Raw genomic sequence first — 22,008 nt, forward strand, 5'->3', positions numbered from 1 at the left:
GTTTTTAAATTAATTAATCAAGTAATTGATTTAATTTATAATTTTAACACTTCTGATTTTTAAGTTTAATCATAATAAAAATAAAAATATTTTTTTTTTTTAATAAAACTTTTTTTTTTTTAATTTTTGCTTTTCCACTCTCATATCATATGTCATATGATGCACATTTGAGCAGTAACATGACGGTGGCTTGACTGATTTTGATGAGGTCTTCAAAATTGTAAAACAGAAACAGTCGTTTAGCGATTTGAAACAAGAACTAAGTATTTCTCAATCAATAGTCACTTCTTATCCTTAACTTCAATTGTTTGTACTGATTAATTGATCACAACCACTGATTAAAACACTAACAAGTATTACACAATCGAGTCTTATAACCATCACTATTGAATGTAAACATAAATTTATTCGGTGAAGCAAAGCTTGAATCGTCCTGGTAGGACCGGTCACATTTCTAGACGGGCGGGAGCAAAACCGCACGCTCTGATTGGATAACTCTCCCCTCACTCCCTCCTTTCTCTCTCTCCTTCTAACCGTTCTCCTCTGGGTTGGACCTGTTGTTTCCTCAATTGTGCCTGTGAAAATCATGCAAGCAGAGAATTTGGGCTGTTAAAAGACAATTAATCGATACCCAGTCAACCTGAGGTTGTCATTTAAACTCGTGTTTAACTCTCCCTTCTTCTCCCCATCTGAACTACCACAGATAAGGCCCCACTGAGTACAGCAAAGGTCGATAGGCACCGGTCGTGAAGCCGTCAGCAGAAACTCTCTGTTTGGTGTACAGTGTCACTTCTACCAGCTGCAAGGCCGACACTGTCATTGTTATCGTACGCTTCCTCCCCCGGAGGAAGCTGCAATAGCAGTCATAGTCCAGGCGGGGCAAAGCCCCAATCTCTCTCTTCTCCTCCTGCCTTTCCCTAAGTGCACAGTTTTTTGTTTTGTTTTTGTTTTGTTTTTCCCTGTTTGTTTGTTTCTTTGTGTTGTCTCCTCTCTCTCTTGTCTTAGGAAAAGGAGAAGCAGCCGACCACGCCGGCCCTGCTGTGTGTTCTTTTCTGTTTCTTTTCTCTTTTTCAGTTACAACACCCGTGACACCTCCCCTCACCTTCGTCAAAGCGACACTAGCTGGAGGCTACACACCAGCGAACCACCTGTGGGGAGAAACACGCTCACCTCCATACCACACGCCCAGACCCCACTTACACCTGACACCACTTACACCTGACATCACTACACTCACACCCCTGTTCCAGTTTTGTCTGTTTGTTTCTCTTTTTGTTTTGTTTTTTGTTTGTTCTTTCTCCTTCAGGTCTGTGTCAGTCAGTGGTTTGGTCTCCCCTCGCGGCATCGAAACATGTCTCGCACCACAGACCCCGTTGGCCACTGGGAGGACTTGGAAATCTGGCTAAGCGCCATGACGGACAGCCTCTTACCCAAAGCCGCCGAAGCTGTCAAACATCAGACACAAGACCAACTGGACAACAACATAACAGGCATCATGGAGAATGATCCCAGCCAAAGCTATGGACACAAAGAGCTAGCCAAGATCACCGGTTCCCTGAGTCACACCCTCATCGCTTCCCTCAAACTGAGTGACAGGCAAACCGCCCATCTCCAGCAGGAGCTCAAAAGCGCACAACAACGCATCGGACAGCTTGAACTGGAGGCTCAAGACCATCAGGAATGGTCCGACGGAACGAACCCCAGAACTACTGAGGAGATCAACAAACTGAAAGAAACTCTGGCGACCACCGCCCAAGAAATGGAACAAGCAAAGGCAGCCTACACGGAAGTCAGCGACAAGCTCCGGTACGCCGAACAGCTACTAGAAAAGGCACAACTGGACTTCAAAGACAAGAACAGCAGAATTAAAGCCCTCGAAACTCATTTGAACGAGGCAAGGACTGAACTAAGTTACCTCACTCAACAGCTGGACGACATAAAAGAAGAAGCTGAAAGTGTCAGAGATGAACTCAAACACGCTTATGAGCTGCGTCCCGAGCCAACCAGGACCCGACGGGCCCCGGCCTCACCCCTACCAAGCAGGCCTGGGTCCCCCGTCCCTGGAACCTCACGTGAACAAAAGGGGGAGGGAGCAACTTTAAAACCCTCACCAGCTCCCTCCGAAGAGACCTACGTCACACCCAAGCTACGAGAACTTCCACGGGCCGGCCTGCAAGCATCGCACGGACTGGACCTAAAAGACCTCGACAAGCTGGCTCGAAACATAAGCAAGTTTTCCCCGAGTGCTCAAGGTTTTCAAGACGTCCACGCCTACTTGAAAGACTTAGAATTTCATCTAGAAATGAGACCCAATGTTACGGACAAAGACAGACTTTATCTTCTGCGATCGACTTCGAGCCCTGAGGTACGAAGCTTTTTGGACCGACAGCCTTCACACACAAAGACTGATTTCCATCTGCTCCGCCAAGCCCTCATCAAAGAGTTCGCAGACCCTGAATCAGAGCAAGGACTGGTGGCCGCCCTGGAGACCAAGCAGGGTCGTCACGAAACGCCCCAAGCTTATTACAACCGACTGAGACGATCATACTTCGGAGCTCGCAATGAGCCGGGCATGGAAGAGGACCAGAATTTCAGAACTCTCTTCCTCAGAAATCTCCATCCTGGGGTAAGCCACCACCTTGGCGTCCTAGCATGCCCACGAACAATGACATCTCAGCAACTGCGAGACTTGGCACACAAAGCCTACGCCAAGCAAAAAATGGCTTCAGAAAAGGGCTCCAAACCTGCCGCAATTCTTGACATCAACACGCAAAGTCAAGGGATGGCACTGGAGGGCGCCGGTCCCCAAGACAGCGTCAAGCCACGACCCAAAGAATGGAAGTCATCCTCACTTAACAAGGAACGGAACCTCCAAAGTGGCACCCGACCAAAACAAAAAAACGACCGCTGGGATGGACAGTCATCAACTGGACAACGCTGGGAGAGATCACGGAACCAGCCACGGCAGCAGGAAGGCCGATGGGAAAAATCATGGAACTCGCAACACTCAGGCAGAGGATCTTGGGACTCTAACGGAGGGTCCAACGGGACGCGACAGTCACGCTCTGGGGCCACCAGCCCAAGAAACCGTCGGAAAAACCCACCGAGATTCCATACTGACAGAACCCAAACAGAAACTGTACAAGAGCAAAAGACATCAACTAGTCTTGACTCTCAAGAACTGTTAAAGATGATGATGAAAGAGTTCTTCCAGAGCAGAGAGCAGGATCGGAAATGGGAAAAGAAAGAAAAACCAGATTCGGCCTGACTAGCGGCAGAACAACAAGACAGCACCCACCTGGCACAACAAACCTCAGACCAAAACCCCCGTGCACCTCACCCTCAAAATATTGCAACCATCTCAACCACAGGTGAACAGGGAAGTCACCCCGAACACCCCGCTCCAGCGGGTGACACCGACCTAACACCTAGCACGGTGGATGTTAGCAGCTGCCCATCACCACCTGCTGACGATACCACCACAGTGCCCGAAAGTGCCGTTCTGGTTGTCTGCCATGCCTCTGAAGAAACCCAAACCAGTTTCCATAGTCTACCCATTTCACCCCACACTCCAGTGCCTCAACTTCTGGGCGACCTCATCGAGAAGGGTATAGCTAAAAAGTTCTACCTCTCCATCATCATCGAACGCCACATCAAAGTGGAAGCCCTCTTGGACACAGGAGCAGACATCACTCTAATGTCAACTGAACTCCTGGAAGAAATCCAAGAGAGAAACAGGAGAGCAAACAGCACCCTCAAGCTCCAAAGGTGTGAACTAAACCTCCAAGCATACTCACACACGGGCCTGCAACTCAAACACGTGGCCCCGATCCAGCTAACTGTAGGACCAATGGATCTCATCCACCCAGTTTACATTTCACCACTAAACACCTACCCACTTCTCATCGGGAAAGACCTGCTAAATCGCTTTGAACCTCTAATTGACTTTAAACACCTGAAGATGTGGACACAGGTCCGCGAGCCCCTCCCGTTACAGTCAGTAAACCCACAAGCACCGCAGTGTCAAACCACAGACACCGACCATCGTCTACGACAGGACGAAGCAAGGTCAAGGTCAGAGCCAAGCCCAAGTCCAGCTGCAACTAACAAAGCTCTCGACCCTTTTCTCTGCGCACTGCAGACGTGGGACTCAACCTCAGGTCCTCCCCAAATCAGAACTGCTGTAAACATCCAGGACCTTCCTGTGTCCGATGCAGTATTGGCTCTCTGGACTGAGATCTCAGCCATCAGTCTAAGCCTTTTCAAAACGCTGAAGCAGAGACAAAAGCACCTGCCACATGTTTCCAAGCATAGCCGCTTCCCTCTCAGTCCCGAATCAACAACAATGGCTACCTCCAAAATAATCTGTGCAGCAGACATACAGTGGAACAACCGGCTGCTAAGCCACTACTTCCTGGTAATCCCTGATCTGCCTCACGAACTATATGTTGGAGCCGACATCATTGTCAGACTCAACGCCTGCATCGACACGGTGAATGACATCATCTGGGCCCCGGCATCACATCAACTGAACCCCACTGTCAACCTACAAAACCTTCAATCTGGTCAGACAGTGCCGGACGCCTGTGCCATGATTAACGAACAGGAAGTCACCATACCTGCCTACAGAAAGAGCGTCAGCGTCCGCCTGAACATGCGACCAGGACAAGCTCTGAACAGCAAACTAGGTTTCTTCCATCCTTCCAGGACCTACCTAAGGCTAGGTCTGACCCTGGAAGCCACGCCCCTCATGGAAGTGTCATCCCGCTCCGTATACGTCTTGGTCAACAACTGCACGGCTCAAGACATCAAACTCTCTAAAGCCAGCCACGTGGGATGGCTCATCAGCCAAGAATTCCATGACTTTGAGCTAACAGTACCTATCATAGGCCCCATACCAGCCCAGCTGCTGACAGACGAAGAGGACGATGCCGTAGTCTTCACTAAACCGCATGGAACTATCTCCATCACATCTGTGCTGCCTGTATCCAAAGAAAGCGTCTGTCGTTCAGAGCTGACCGATGACACACACCTGGCAGTCTACGCTGTCTCCTCCCAACCTCTGACAGCACAAGCAGAACAAGTGACCCTCATGGCTCAGAACTCTTTAAACACACAACCCACAGATGAACCCTACCCCGGGTTCAACGCACAGATCCAACAGATCTTGGAGGAAGCAGACGCCCTCCACTGCGACGCTGAGCGCCAGGGACTCAAAGAAGTCCTACATAAATACAAAGACTCCTTTGCTAAGGACTCTCTGGACTGTGGCCTAACCAACATCCACACCGTGCGCATTCCGACAAACCCAAGTGCACCACCCACATATGTGCGCCAGTACAAAATTCCTATCGCATCATATGAGTCGGTACAAGAAATCATCGACTCCATGCTAGAAAAGGGAATCATCCGCCCCTGCAACAGCACATACTCTGCACCTATCTGGCCAGTTCTCAAGCCTAACGGCAAATGGCGGCCTACTATTGACTATCGTAAACTGAACAAACAGGTACCCCTGTCACGATGGCCCATGACACAACTGGACCAAGAAATACCCAAAATCAAAGGCTCCACGATCCTATCCACTATGGACGTTGCCTCCGGATTTTGGACCATTCCCGTACATCCAGACGACCAACACAAGCTGGCATTCAATTTTGGCAACCGACAATATACCTTCACGCGGTGTCCTTTCGGCTATGCCAACTCACCAGCTGAATTCAACATCTTTCTAAACAAAGCCTGCCCTGATGCCAGAGCCAGAGGGAACATAATCTATGTTGATGATTTGCTCTTGCAGAACACCAACGCAGCAGACCATCTAAAGGAAATCGACCACGTCCTAAATCAACTGACTACAGCAGGTGCCAAAATTGCACTCCACAAAGGCCAATGGTGCAAAACCAAAGTGAACTATGTCGGCCTCCTTGTTGGACGAGAAGGAATCGAACCGCAATCCAGCCGCACTCAAGCAATCCAAACCATAAAACCCCCCACTAATATCACTGAGCTGCGAAGCTTCCTGGGAGTCTGCAACTATTCAAGACAGTTCATTGAAAATTATTCTGACATTGCACGACCACTCACATCTCTCCTCAAGAAAGATGAACCCTTCATTTGGACGGAAGACCAGGACAAAGCGATGAGCGAGCTTAAACAACGTCTGTGCTCTGCTCCCTGTCTAGCCTACCCAGACCCAGGAAAAGAATTCCATCTGGAAGCAGGTTTTTCCAAACATTGCCTCAGCGCAGGCCTATATCAGCTACATGACAAAGACAAGCGAGTGGTCGCCTACGCCAGTAAAACACTGTTACCACCTGAATGCAAATATTCAGACTGTGAGAAAGCTCTGTTGTGCACCGTCTGGGCCATTCAACGCTTCTCTAACTACATTGGAGCCCAGAAAGTCATCATAGAAACCTGTCACCAACCCGTGACTTTCCTCAACAGCCAACGAATCCGAGATGGCGTGGTAACAAACGCACGCATAGCCACCTGGCTGATGACGCTTCAAGGACGCGACGTCGAGGCACGATATGCCCAAAACCACAAATCAGCTTTGGGTAATGGACTTGCAGCTTGCCAGAATTGCTCCAGCGATACACAATGCACAATCACAGAGCCCAACGAACCAGCGCAACCACTGCTTACAAACCACAAATACTTTGATGAGAATGTGTGCGAAGGCATGCCCACTGCTTATGTCGACGGTTGCTCCTACAACAACCAAGGAACCTTGAAAGCGGGCGCTGGCGTGGTCTGGCTCAACAACAACCCCTGCCAACCACAACACTTCAAACTAGGCCCGCATTCCTCTCAATATGCAGAAGTGGCAGCCATCCTCATCACGCTGCAGCTGGCTGCATCCCACAACATCAAAGAACTCCTCATCTGCACTGACTCAAACTACGCTCGCCTGAGCTTCACATGCCACCTGGCGGGATGGAAGCAAAATGGATACAAGACTGCCAACAACAAACCTGTCAAGCATCAAGAGCTATTCCAAGCATGCGAGGCCATCATCCTAAACCATGATATAACCGTGTATTGGAAGAAGGTCCGAGGCCACTCACGACAACCAGGCCAAGACAAAGACCTTAATGATCAAACGGATGCACTAGCTAAAACAGGTGCACTGCATGGAGAAGCGTGGACCCCACCCCCCCTTGCACCCTACCCCGCTGTCTCCGCTATTACCCGCCGCCAACAGGCCAATGCCAACCACAGCCCCGCCTCCACCCATGTCGAACTGTCCCCACAGTTCAGTCCAAGTGACCTACTCACCCTCCAAGCCTCAGACCCAATACTACAGACTATTATTTCTCATATCTCCGATCCAACAAACCACCCTATCTCTCCTTCCGACCTAGCACGGTCTTCCGACCTCCGCACGCTCCATTCTATCAAGCACATGCTGCATCTACGCGACGGTCTCCTCACATACGTCCCTGAGCCACTCACTGCGCCGCAGCTTGTGGTCCCTCAGTGCCAGAGGGGGATTATGCTCGCGCACGCTCACGATGTCCCATGTGCTGGACACCACGGAGCAAAGGCCACCTACGATACGCTGAAACAGGTGGCATACTGGCCTGGAATGCAGCAAGACATTGCAGATTACGTGAAGGGATGCCTAGTTTGCTGCCAGTTCCAACCAGCAAACTCAAATCACCGAGCACCACTACAACGGAAAGGAGTCACCTTCCCTTGGTCAGACCTTCAGATAGACTGGGTGGGACCTTTGCCGCGGTCAACCCGAGGTAACAAATACTTCCTCTCCGTGGTTTGCGAGTTCACCAAGTGGGTGGAGTGCCTCCCCGCCCCTAATGACACCGCAGAAACCACTGCCTGCCTGTTGATGAACCACGTCTTTTCAAGGTTCGGGCTACCTCTGAGGATCAACTCTGACCGAGGAACCCACTTCACAGCTGAAATAATGCAGGAAGTATGGAAACTGCTCGGGATACAAGCTAAGCTACATATAAGCCACCATCCAAAATCTTCGGGGCAAGTTGAGAGGGTTCATCGCACGGTGGTCAGCATGCTGAAAAAGTATGTAGCAGCCAACCAAAAGGATTGGGACATTAAGTTGCCCCTGGTACTGATGGCTGCCAGAGCCACCCCACACAAGTCCACTGGTGTACCGCCATTTGAAATGATGACGGGGCGACAAATGACACTCCCATTACACCTGCTGTACCAACCCGGAGATACAAACCTCGCCACCGCATACACCACTCACCAGTACCTTGAAGAACTGCACCAACACCTGAGAACGACCTTCTCATTCGCTCAACAACAACTCCAAAAAAGCGCAGAAGGTCGTGAAGCCTATTACGACCAAAAGGCCTCACATCAGGAATTCAATGTTGGGGACAAAGTGTGGTACTTCCGCTTTGCCCAGCCGCGGCAAAGCGGGCCCTATCGTCTGTCAAAGAAATTCCTACCTCACTGGACTGGACCCCACCAGATCGTAGACAAGCTCTCGCCCGTTGCCTACCGAATCAGAATCAGGCAAGGCCGCAACGAACCAGTACTTCGATGGGTACATCGAAACCAGATCAAGAAACATTGGGGCTCCAACAGATCAGAAGAGGGGGAAGACCAGACCAACTGACACAGACCAAGCCCAGACCACATCTCACGCTAACACAAGTTGTTATGTTTTGTTTGTATGTTTTTGTTTTGTTTTATCCCCCTAGGAAAACACACACAACCCCCTTCACAAACACAACACAAACCACCTACACCTGTCCTCACCGCCTCTCTGCGAGGAGACGATCATCCCAGACGTCTAACCTCGTTTAACGTCTTTGTGTGTTGTTTTCCCTTTTTCCCTTTTTCCGCTTTCCTTTTCCTCTAGGCCCCACCAAAACTTAACCCATTTTTCCTTTGAGCCTAGATTCTGAAGGTGGAACTGACACTGTGCGCCAAATTATGAGCAAACTATTGTCACAAATCTCGGTTAACAATAAAGGCGGCTCCGCCACCCATGGTCCTCATAGCTAACTGTCCCCTTTTGTGTTCTCTGTTACCAGGAAGATGTTCAGACTCGCCGTCCTGTTGCTCTGCGTAGTCGGGGTCGTACCCCAACCAGAAGTCGCCACGCTCGGACCAGCGTCAGGGATCGTACTCCGCGAACAACCGGGATTATTGATCACTAATTGTAAAACCTACACCCAAAAGGTGTACGTCCGATTCAACCCCCGCGACGTTTTCCGAGCACACTACACCCTCCCATCTCCTAAGACCACGTGGGCAGGCACCCGTTGGACTCGGGAAGCCTTCGCCCACGCACAAGCAGATGTGACACACATGCTGCGCCAGTTACAAAAAATGACCGTAACCCAAGCTGAGTTAAGCGGGTACAACCGACGTTCCAAACGGTTTTTGGGCGCCCTGTTGGGAGCTGCCGCGGCTGTAGGAACTCTGTTTAACATCGGCATGACTACCGCCAATGCGGTAAACCTGGCCACAGTCAGACGACATGTGGGTGAGATCCAAGCCGAAATACCCGACATCCGGCACCAGCTTCTAGTCCAAAGCTTGGCCCTACAAACTTTCGGAAAATCACTGAACGGCACCATTACAGTCTTGAACACCCACAGCACTCTGCTCAACCAAACAATCCATGCCCTCAATAAGCTGTTTTCGGTCGTGCAAGACGACCTAGCTCAAATTCAATTGTTAACCAATCTCATGACTGACATGTTAAGAGAGATAAGCTCCTCAATTGACAGTTTAGCCATGGGCAGAATTCCTCCCTACCTAATACCCCTAAGCCTAGTCCAAGACATACTAGCCGCCTCGACCACTGGTCCCGCTAATCCCCTTCAAGCCCATCTCGCCTACTCCCTGGGCAGCGCCATCCCATTGTATGTCGACCCAGATGCAGGAGACATAGCCTTTCTCCTCAGTTTACCCATCATTGACTCCAATAACATCTACCGGTTAAAGGACGTCGTGAACGTGGGCTTTTGGCAAAGGGATACCTATGTCAAAATACACACTCCCGAGGTCGTCGCCTACCACGATAATAACGAGCAGTTGTATCTGGCCCCTAACCTCAAAATGTGTACGCTTACCAAAGATATTCATTATCTATGTCCAAGTAAACCCTTTGTCCGGGATAACACCGAAGGTATTTGCGGCCTCGAATCCATCCGACCCGATACCAGTTGTTCCGCGGAAGCTATGCCACGGTCTCAGGTGGAGGAGACCCAAGCCGAAATTGTTGGGAACCAGTGGCTGGTCAGTACTTCAGTGCGTACAGCTACCCTGACGTATGACCAGCACGACACGGCTACCCGTATTACGTTGCCGAACCAAACCCTCTGGGTCAAGGTTCCTAAAGGCTCAATTCTCCACATCGATGACCTGGCACTATACCACCTCCCCGAAGAGGAATATAAAGCTGAGCTCGAAATTTCGCCCTTCTTCAAACAGCATTCCTTTGACCTCGATCCTGAGTTGGAGGAAAGGATCAAGGTAGAAGGATTACAACTAATTGATTTAACTCCCGTTAACACGGCTTTGGAAGCCATCGCTCGCCTTCCACCCGCCGGTCCCCCAATCATTCGATCTTGGTCCGCCGCCGACACGGCACTGTGCGTCTCAACCATCGTCGGATACGCAGTAACCCTAACCCTCGCCTTCCTCCTCCACAAACGAGTAAGCGCGGTCCAAGAGTCTCTCAATAAATGTACTTCCGGCGTTCCACGCATTTTTCGCCGCGAGAAAACCACCCAAGAATCTGAACCCGAGCTCGAGAACGCGACGAATCTAATTGAGATCACACCCATGCCGCCCCGTCGATCCACTGACTATTAGAACCGACCCAAGGGAAACCCCAGTCACACGGCCCCGCCAACGATCCCTATACCGTTTGAAAACCCTTTACTATACCCACAAATAGCTACAGTCTTGCACCAGAGTTCAGCGAGTGATGGAGATGTTGTTGTGTTTTATGAGTGCCTTGGTCTCTCTCTCTCTCTCTTTCTCTCTCTCCCTGCCTTCTTGTTCCAGTGTCTGCCGATGTTTGCACCAGGAACATCGCCAGCCAAGAGGGGGACTATGTAGGATTTTAGTTACGCAAAACCATAAGTGATGAACAAATCTCCATACTCCGTGTGAAGATCCAGATTCTTTTGTCTGAACCATTTGCCGAAACGGCGCGAAAACACTGGCGTCACGATGTCTACCTGATGGTCCGTTTGCTACGCCGCAGGGAGCAGAGCGGCCATAAACTTAATCCCATTAGGGAGACAACGGTGATTTGTGTTCGGCGTAAACTAGCTAATCGCTAATTCATGACTACAATCTTTTTGATCCTGGTGAAACTCCCGGAAAAGGACAATTCCCCAAAGATCGTCTTCCCCCCTCGACATTCCACAAAGAGCCAGTTGTCTCGCGCACTTTGGCCGAGACCATCATAAACTGAGTCACGAATAAACAAAGAACATTGATCAATTCCAGATTGCCCGTTCTGGCCCGCCGAACTCTTACTGACCTCCGCTCAAGCAGCGTGGGGTTTTTCCACTCAAAACCCAGAAATACCCCACCGCGCAAAGGATGTGCGGACAAATATGATACAGAAAAAAAAAGATACCAAGAACGCTATTTCGATCACTCGAATTTACTATGCAAAAGGATAGGACACCCTCCTTTCTGTATGTCAATGGGTGTCGTGTATTCATGTATTTTACTATACCTTGTGCCTTAATTAATCAAGTTATTTAGCGTGTATCCCATGTGTAACCTTATAGTTCTGTATTTAGTCTCTTTCGAAAGATCATAACGATTGCAGGTTGTCTGAGTGAATGAGAATTTCATTTTGTGTGTATTGTATGCATTACGCTAGTTAACAGAAGTTAATAACTAAATCGCAGAGAAATCTATATCCCAAATAAAATTACATGCCAGGAGGAGTGGCATGGGTGCGGGACCCCGCCCCGTGACCACCCCATTGGTTCGCAGCCCTCGGGGTGGTACTTAGGAAGACCCTTTAAAACTTACTGACCCGAACCAGAAATTTGGCTTGAATTGACTTGAATTGTGCTTGAAGTGCCGACTTGACCTGATTGAACTGAGCGAGAAGAGCCTTGAAACATCCTGAAAGACTCTAAACTTTCTCTGCCGAAGATCGCCTGCTCGTTCCAACTACAAGGCATTCTTGCCCTCCAGAACTCACAAGAAACTGCAAAAGACTTCCGCATCCCGGTTTGAACCTTCAGAGCCTACGCGCCTCGCAACCCAGGCGCCAATCGAACTCTGAGAGCAACTCCGGTTGTCCAACCCTCATCCTGAGGAATTCCCGAAAGACGTCATCCGAAAGACCGGCTAGCAAGCAACCAACCAAGTCATCCGCTGAGACGAGCCTCCAGCCCGGACGGAATCCCCATTCCGGCCAAGAGCAAGTAAACAAGGTCTCTTATTTCTTGTTGAAATCTGGTGCGTTTGTTTAAGTTAGATCTCTGCTTGATGATTTTCTGAGGTTGCGATGTGAGAAGCTAGTAACAGTAATATAACAAGTCTTGGGTTTTCTCAAAATTCATAAAATCCCATCTCTGAAACTGTATGAGTGTGCGTGTGAATGTGTGTGTGTATGTGTTCGTGTTTTGAGTAGTTTAGTTTTGTAATCCTAGTGTAGTTTTCAATAAATCATTGTTTTCATTGAGAGAATTGTCTTGCCTTTTGTGTTCACAAAGTACTATTTTGCCTAGATCAAGCTACCTGGCTTTAGTTTCCCAAATTAATATTTAAGTTTATTTACGCTCCTGCCAATGAACGTGAATAGACTTTGGAATTGATAAAGTGTATTGATTTGACCGATTCGGTGGACGACCGGTCAGGAAATATAAACTATTAATTCTAAATTGATTTCCCTGAAGTTTAGATTCGATTCTATATCCGAATCAACATTAAATTTGAGTTAATTTCTACATTAGCAATGCATATTACTAATCAAAAAATACGTTTTGATTTATTTACAGTAGGATCTTTGTTTGATATCCAAATGATTTATGGAATAAAAGAAAAATCAATAATTTTGACTCATACAGTGTATTTTTGGCTATTGCTACAAATATACCTGTGCTACTAAAGACTGGTTTTGTGGTCCAGGGTCACACTTTTGTCTTTCATGTTCTCAGGGCGTTATAATCTTCACATTCACATGCAAACATTGCAATAAGCAGTGGGCTCCAGAAGTCAATGACTTTGAAAGGAGTGGTTACTGGCCCGCTACCATGCAAGCACAGACTCTCTTCCACCAAGATCTGTTCCATTCCTTTGAAGCTATGAAGACAGCAGCTCCGGGAATGTCAGTAAAAGCCTTCAAAGCGATGTTGGACCAGAGAACAAAGCAATTTGGAAGAGTGAGTAAAAATGTGAAGGTGACAAATTACATTATTTATTATTATAAGTAGGTGTAAGTCTGGATAGTGTGGCAAAAATGGAGTCAAGTCTAAGCAGGGCGTTAATTCAATTATGCCTACATATGAAGTTGTAATATTTCAGGTTTCTGACATAAACTGAACTAAAGAAATGTACTAGACAGCATTTGTCATTCGAATCCTTTGTGGATTTGAAAAGGTACATTGACAAAAAAAATTGGAGATCTTGAAGTTAATTGTCATTGAAAGCTGTACTATATTTGTTTACTTCAGCCTGGAAAAGTGAATGCAGATGCTTTTCAGAGGAGCTTTCTGCAATACGTGTACTGCAGCTCTGAAGTGAACCAACTTCTGGGAAAGGAGCCATTTTTCTGTGCAGTCTGTAGCCCTAAAATGGTGGCTGTTTCAGTGGATGGCAACAGGAAACTCTACAGGTTCCAGAGAGCAAACCAGTGAGTTTTTTTTTTTTTTTTTGTGCACTTTAAAAACAACCAGCAGTGCAACGAGCTGGTTGAAGGTTTATTGCATGTTCGGTCTTTTCACAGCGCTTCAAGATTTAGTTTCACTTTTGATCTAGCTCCGTTTTAATCTGACTCCAATTTTCGGTATTTATTAAATTCAAATTACAATAGTAAATTTAAATGCTGATCATAAGGTTAGTTCACAGCAAAATCCCTGGTGTTAATTTAACACTCCCAGTGTTAATTGTGGACTCATATATACACTGGCTTCAGTGTTAAAGTTAACACTAAAGCAGTGTTGAAGTTAACAGTGAAGCAGTGTTAAAGTTAATGAGATAATTAGGTGATTAACGAAGTGACGATTGATCGTTATTGAAGACACCTGATGTTAATAAGCAGAATCACCAAAGGAGAAAACCAACATTTTTAAGCAACCATTATAGTGGTCAATGTTTGCATTAGTTGGGCTCTTGACCCGTAAATCTTTAATACTAGATTTAGTTTGTTGCTGTGTTTGATTTAAAACAGCCAGACATAAGCTCATGTCGTCAGGTGATGATTATGTTTTAACATTTTCATTGTTTAACATGAATCACAAAGTATCTAATATGTTATTTATTTATTTTTTTGCTTATTGTAATAGCCTTGACAGTCCACAGAGGTTCAAGCACTTCCTATACTTTTTGTAAAGATTATTTTACAATCTGTTTTAGAAAAGTGTTTTATATTGGCACACATAGACATCAAGAACCAGCCCATGAATCTCAACAATGGTGACAAATGGCATATTCAGATAAACAGATCAACTCTGAACTCTCATCATTTATTCATGCCGTAATGCATGATGGGAGTCATGGATGAGTTCTGATTGGCTACAACACGCTTTTTGTGACCGTTGTTGTGATTCTCACGCTGATTCTTCAAGTCTGTGTGTCTAAATTAAAATAAACTAAAATACTCAAGTCACTATATGATGATTATGTCAAACACAGTCAATGCCATCTGATGACTTTTGCTCTTGGCTTGTCTGGCTGTTACAACTCAGTAATTGCTGCCAAACAAGACCTAATATTGAAGACTTAGGGGTCAAGAGCCTAACTAATGCAAACATTGACCACTATAATGGTTGCTTAAAAATGTTGGTTTTCTCCTTTGGTGATTCTGCTTATTAACATCAGGTGTCTTCTATAACGATCAATCGTCACTTTGTTAATCACCTAATTATCTCATTAACTTTAACACTGCTTCAGTGTTAACTTCAACACCGAAGCCAGTGTATATATGAGTCCACAATTAACACTGGGAGTGTTAAATTAACACCGGGGATTTTGCTGTGTTGTGTCATAATTTAAATACCTGATTGTTTTGGACATGCTATACTTTCAGTTATTCGTTCGTTGGGAACCTAATGTCGTCTGAGTCGGCGTCGGCCGGAGCGCCAATCTCGTAACATAAAATCGCCAGTCTGATAATTACTCAGAGGTTGTTGGGGACTAATATCTTCTTGTCAGCTGCCTACTGCTTGCTTTTACAAAAAGTATAGGTTATTTAGTCTTTACCATTACACAACTTGTCAACTCCAGTGATAAACAGAAATCAGGAGGTCTCACAGAACACGCCAACTGCTTCGTTCCTGAGCCTCCAGTTTGTCTTATCCTGGCCGTATATTTATGCGCACAAAAGCATCCTCGCAAGTTACTGGTCATAATGATTTCAGCAGTCTCAGAATAGCCGAATATAACATTTTATTTGTCAGGTAAAAATGTATCATGCCAATTACACAATTAAACAACGAGAATCCAATTCAGTTTCAATTTAGATAAATACATAACCTCAATGACTCAAAGATGTATCTAAGAATAGGAAATGCATACCTGACAGAGAGACACACTGCAGCATTAGAGACCCGGAGGTTTTAGCTCCAGAGCCGCAGTGTGGGGGTTTTGACTACAAATATCCCAAAGTGGTGTTTCATTACTTGCCTTATATAGTCCAGACCAGAACAAACAAATCTTCTAATCAGTTGTAAAAATACAAAGACCTTTTGGTCTTTCAGGAGTTCTCGCAACCCCAGGCTCGCACCTGGTTGGGGGTTCACATTTGCCCCTAAAGGAAAAACACACCCCATGGCAGCAAACCCAATTCTATGGAAGTTTTCAATCTTTCTTACAGTATATGTGACTGCTATGAAATTGAGACCATTTTACCAATCACACAGAGACCATTAAAATGATACCAAACATGAAGGAGAAAAACAATATATTCACAAGATATAACATGTGGATCTTCTTAGTGAGTTTCAGCAAAAGCCTTTGGGGAGAAAGGTGTAAGAGTGGGGGGCAAAGAGAGGGGGGTAGGTCAGGGTGGGGTTGTTTGCTTTCTTTGAAGATCCCTCTTCAGATTAGTAGTTTTATTGCTTTATTGCATGGCAGCTGTTTTGAGTTCCCGTGTTTTAATTCCATGAGGAGATAATTTCACTCCTTACACTGTTTTGCAGACAGTAGAAAATACCTTGGAAGTAATGGGGAGCCTAAAAAAGATGCAGGACCAGTTGCATTGCTCTGATGACATGCTTAAACAGTGGGTTGTTGATGTCAAGCTATGGGCCAGTAGCGGTAAGGACAATGTCAGAGTAATTTAGTTGCCATGCATGTAGCTGTAGCTTAATGTTAAATTATAGTGTAATTAGTATTTTGACTTAATGAAAGTAAACTTTTTAACAATGAAAATTGAATGATCGGTTCAGGTTCATACAAATTAGAGCAAAATGGAATATAGTTTGAGGTAGCAAATGAGAGGACAAGCACAGTGTGCTAATAGGGCCCTATATGCAGGCCTCCATGTTTGCAGCAGTGTTTCCCACACATAGACGAATTGGTGGCGGTGCGCCACAGATTAAATACCGACCGCCACAGATTCAACACCCACCAAAAAAATAAATAAATCAATACCGACCGTCACATATTGCATTTCGTTATTCTTTTGTACGCTATTTAAAACACGCAGCGAATTCGTTCAACTGCATTTCCTTTCCCTGTGCTCTCTCTTCATATCTCTGTCACTCACGCGTCTCTCCCTCACACACACACGCACACAGCCCCTCCCCTCTGTGCACACCACATCTGTCTGGATCATCTGTGGAGAGAAGACGGCTGGCGAAAGGTTGGTATCTCGTGAACACTTTTAACACACAATCACAGATTAAAAAGTGCTATAAAATATTTTATATTCTGAATACAATAGTTTCAGTGTGTTGATGTTACTGTAAGTCCCGACCCTTAGCAAACGCGATTGCGTCTTCTTTAGAAAGTTAACTAGTTGCAAGTTTGCGGTAAAATTTCTAATTAAAACAATATACTAGCAGAATAAGACAACTAAATTACCAATCATATAAAAGTAGTATTAATAAAAAATAATTTGTACTACAAATGTGGCACAAATGAACACAAAAGTGGCTTGTAGGTGCAATTTCAGACATTTAATGAGGCTCAGAGGTGGCATAAGTGCAAATAAATTCATGTTGAGATAAATGTATTAAATTTTTTTAATATAGAAATATTACGTTTTAAATAACTAAGTATACGTTACAATGACACTAAATCCGCCAGCAGGTTGCAGTAAGACAAATGATTCGTTTGAACGGCTGATTCATTCGGGAATGAAGCGAGTGACTGTCTTTATGAATGGATAATCATGAACTGAAGATTCGTTCAAAACGCGATTTCATTCATGACTGAAACACCGCTGTTTTGCTTTTAGAGATGCACAGCGGCTGAGCTGTTCATTTACAAATATATATTTTAAAATATATTATAAATATTTTCATTTAAAGAAATAGAGTAATATCAGGCAATAGAGATATAGTCAGACAACGTAAGTCATTTAACATTTTCTTGTTATTGAACTGTTGTATTAAATCAATATTACATTTGCTTACTCCCTTAACAATTGTTTAAATCTGTCACTCTCCTTTCGCGTTCTGTGGGCGCATAGACAATAATCTATAAGAGAGTGCGCAAATGAGTCTCTCTTTCACTTTAAATAAGCAGGACTCAAAAGCACGTGCAAATTACAGATTCCAATGTGTTTTAATACCAGCGCAGAAATTCTAGTTCTGCTCTGTGTTCTCTGTTAAATAACTAACTGTGAATGATGCCAGTGGCGTCACTATGTTCTCACCGAGAAGCTGCAGACGCGGCCAAGATGATTTTTTGGTTTGCCGTCAGAACAACAACGTTTATACGTATACGTATATACACGTTTCTTTTCCCCTCATTTCCTCTAATTGACGGAAATCTGTCATAGACTTGTTGCAGGTAACGGAAATCCGTCGTAGCGACAAAGAAATTTAATCCCTGAGTAACTTGGACTAAAAAAGCAGCCCCAGTTGTTTGATGTTCTGGATCTTTTGAACCGTCTGTATACACTTGTACATGCAGAGGGTATTGTACTCTGAGAATGCAGATATCAAGTCAACTTCTCTTTCTGTGCTTTTAACTGAGCAACTAATTTTTGATAATATTTTTGAAGAAAAAATGTGTTTCAAATGCTTAATTTTGTGTTGGGGCAAGCAAAGATGGCAATTTATTTGAGCAGGAGAAAGAAAATCGAGCTGAATGTAGTACACAACATTGCTACATTGTTTTTTAACTTGGTGAAATCTAGAATTTTGATTGATTTTTGTTATTATAGGAGTATTGATTGATTTGTTTGGTGTTGCAATGATGCTATATGTGTAATTTTTGAAGATGAAAAGATTGAAGATTTGTAAATTCTAAAAAGAAAATTACAAATTCTCTCTCTCTCTCACACACACACACACACACACACACACACACACACACACACACACACACACACACACACACGCAAATATAGTTTCACAGACGAATTGCAAAAAAAAAATACCCAATGTTTTTGTACAAGGCAATTCTTATTTAAAGGATAACTATTGCCAAAATGCAACTTGGGCTGTTTTTTTTTTTTTTTACTGTAAACGAGACAAATTTATATCTAAAAGCATAATTAAGACAAACGAGCCGTTTGTGAGATTGACCGTGATTTCGTTTTCTGGTCAAATGGCCGGTGAATGGGAGAACTAAGATCATAACATCTCATCAGTCTGTTCTGAATCATCAAGACAGTTTCACTGAATCGTAATAATTTAACCCAAACCCAGGATAGAGTGGCTGAGTGAATGTGGTATGGACCGTGTGGATGAGGCTCATTGTGTCAGAGACGCTGTAGAAGGACAGAGTTCCTGCACTCTCATCCACATACACTCCTATTCTACTGCTGATGGGCTTCACAGGGAGGTCAGTCTTTATCTTGTTGTGTCTGAATGAGTATCTTTCAGAAGAGCAGATCAAACTCCAGGACTGATCATTAAATCCAAAAATACACTCAACACCCCGTCCCTTCCTGCTGATGCTCTTATATGACACTGATATATCCACCTCTCCACTGCACTCAATCTCCCAGTAACAGCGTCCACACACTCTGTCTCCACACAACAGCTGATACCAATGATCAAATCTTTCTGGATGATCAGGATACAGCTGTTTCTCTCTCACACATGTTGCCTTTCTGTTGTCCTCAGACAGACTGAGTTCAGTGTTCCCTTTTGAGAGCTACAGTCGATGCTGCGCTGCTAAGCGCATTGGGAACGTCTCTATTCGTGACCAGCTGTGAATAATGTGTGTAACACGTCAACAGAATTGACCCGGAGGTATTATAGCCTCGGTTGATGACGTCATCAGAGCGCACCGTGACACGAGGCTATAAATAGATGAGCCACAGGTGCATCGTCAGGTCTTTTGTCTTCAGATCATTCTGTGCATGTGTGTGGCAAGAACGCTCTCTCTCTCTCAAATCAAACTATTGATCTTGTTAGGAGTTAGTTTTCAGCAGTCAGTGTGCAGAACTTTCATTCTCTTTTCTCTCTCTCTCTTGTTCAACGTGTTTAACAGTTTGAAAGTAGAGAATGAGTCAACAAAGCGGTAAGCGCTGTGTGCCTCCTTGCTCTCGTCCTATGAGCGAGTTAAACACACATGATTACTGCTTTGTTTGTTTGGGGGAAGAACATGCGGTTATGGCGATAGAGAAAGGCGGGTGCGAGCACTGTGATCTTCTCACAGTTGAAATGCTTCGCTCCCGTCTGAACTATTTCCATTCCGCACCCACATTAACATCCTGGGGTTCTCATATGGATTTGGTTCATGAGCAAGAGACAGGTCCGTCCCTTTCTCTTGCCGTGTCGCCAGATCCTCACATTCCTCCTCGTGAAATCGAAGCGCACTCCGGTGCTTCTTCGGTTCATGAGGGGGATGAATTCTCTCTTGGTTCGTCAGAGCACGAGCAGCCACCTTCTGAGCTTTCCTCTCGCGGAGGTAAATCCACTGAGGAATTGATTGAGGTGATTACTCGTGCTGTGGCCAGGTTGCAGCTTGACTGGCCACGCGAACAAGAGACCCCCAAACGTAGTAAACTTGAGGATAGGTTTCTGTCCGGTGGCAAAGGGGAGAAAGTGCAACACCAGTTTCTCCCCTTTTTCGAGGACCTCCATGACGAGCTGTCTAAGTCATGGAGTAAACCATATACTTCTCGTGTGTTTGTGCCCTCGACGTCGACTTTTTCGACTATCGTGGGTGCGAATGCACGCGGGTATAAGGAGATGCCTCGGGTTGAAGAGACGCTTGCGAGCTATCTCTCTCCCGCTTCGGCATCTTCCATGAAGAAACCTACCCTCCCCACTAAACCTTGCCGTATAACATCAACTTTAGTGGGTAAAGCTTATCAAGCTGCAGGTCAGGCTGGTGCTGCACTGAACACAATGGCTGTGTTGCAGGCGTACCAGGCTGACCTATTGAAGGACTTGAGTGTGGGCAGTACCATCGACGAGGAAGCTTTCTCGGAGCTTCGTCGAGCCACAGACCTGTCTCTCCATGCGAACAAGCAGACGGCCCGTGCTATCGGCCGTTCTATGGGTGCTTTAGTCAGCACGGAGAGGCATTTGTGGTTAAATCTAACAGGAATAAAAGAAAAAGATCGTGTTTTCCTATTAGATTCCCCCATTTCTCCCTCTGGATTATTTGGCGACTCTGTTAACTCAGTAGTCGCCAGATATAAGGAGGTGAAAAAACACGAGGAAGCGTTCGGCCAATTTCTTCCTTGCCGCACTCAAGGGGAGGGGCTGTCTGCCACCCAGCCTCGCCCCGGTCCTTCAAAACCCAGGGAGGTTCAAAAGCTGAGCGTGGCTGAGCGCGCTCCCCCTCGTGGGAACTGGAGGGTTCGCCACGCTCAACAACCTCCCAAGCCGGACCTCAGGACTATCATTAATAGAAAGAAGAAGTCCTGATGGTCCGGCGCCCAATCTGGTGGGGGTAGCCCCCTGCGGGGTTTTGGGGCGCAACGTAGATCTTTTCGCCCCTTCCCGATACCCTCACAGAAACTCTCCTTCCCCGCCACTTCGTGTGTTTCGGGGGGCAGAAGTTTCCAGCGAAATGTTAGATGTTCCGTTGTTTCCAGCTGTCAACACTGGCAAAAGTGTTCTTTCTCCTGCCCAGAAAACGACTTATCTAGGGGTCGTTTGGGATTCGATCACGATGCGGGCACAATTGTCTCCCGCTCGAATCGAGACCATTCGGCATACCATGAGCAAAGTCAGGTTAGGCCAAGAGCATACTGTTCGACAGTACCAAAGAATGTTAGGTTTCATGGCGTCAGCCTCCACGGTAATTCCTCTGGGGCTGTTACACATGAGACCGTTTCAGTTGTGGCTAAAAGCCAGAGGATTTCATCCAAGCGCCAATCCTCTAAGGCGAATAAAAGTGACGCGCCGCGGGCTTCGTACACTTACTCTGTGGATCAGACCCCGGTTTTTAACTCTGGGTCCCACTCTATGGGCTCCTTGTCGTCGCGTAATGCTAACGACGGATGCCTCCCTGACGGGCTGGGGAGCGGTCTTAAATGGTCGTCCAGCTCAAGGGGCATGGGAGGGCCATCAGTTCGATTGGCACATCAACTGCCTCGAGTTGATGGCTGTATTTCTGGCTCTGAAATATTTTCTTCCCCAATTAAGGGGCTGTCATGTCCTAGTGCGGGTGGACAACACAGCGGCAGTCTCTTACATAAATCACCAGGGAGGTCTGCGTTCT

The 22,008-nt window shown here is 46.0% G+C and overlaps 2 protein-coding genes across 2 annotated transcripts in view; one reads left to right on the forward strand and one right to left on the reverse strand.

Moving 5' to 3' along the window:
- LOC141325997 (uncharacterized) overlaps positions 1-22,008 on the reverse strand; it is an 85,411-nt gene that overhangs the window by 57,621 nt on the left and 5,782 nt on the right. The gene's annotated exons all lie outside the window — the stretch shown is intronic.
- Positions 1,352-3,268, forward strand: LOC141325625 (uncharacterized). Its single transcript, XM_073834398.1, has 2 exons — positions 1,352-1,989; positions 2,068-3,268. The coding sequence occupies exons 1-2, from the start codon at positions 1,352-1,354 to the stop codon at positions 3,266-3,268; spliced, it is 1,839 nt and encodes a 612-aa protein (XP_073690499.1).

The sequence above is a fragment of the Garra rufa genome, chromosome 2, assembly GCF_049309525.1.
Source record: "Garra rufa chromosome 2, GarRuf1.0, whole genome shotgun sequence".
Lineage (NCBI taxonomy): Eukaryota > Metazoa > Chordata > Actinopteri > Cypriniformes > Cyprinidae > Garra > Garra rufa.

What these genes read in the sequence shown, in the direction of transcription:
- LOC141325625 (XM_073834398.1), top strand. Translation starts at nt 1,352, where the DNA reads ATGTCTCGCACCACAGACCCCGTTGGCCACTGGGAGGACTTGGAAATC. An exon ending in CTCAAACACGCTTATGAGCT is followed by an intron (nt 1,990 to 2,067) that starts GCGTCCCGAGCC and finishes CGTCCCTGGAAC; the next exon opens with CTCACGTGAACAAAAGGGGG.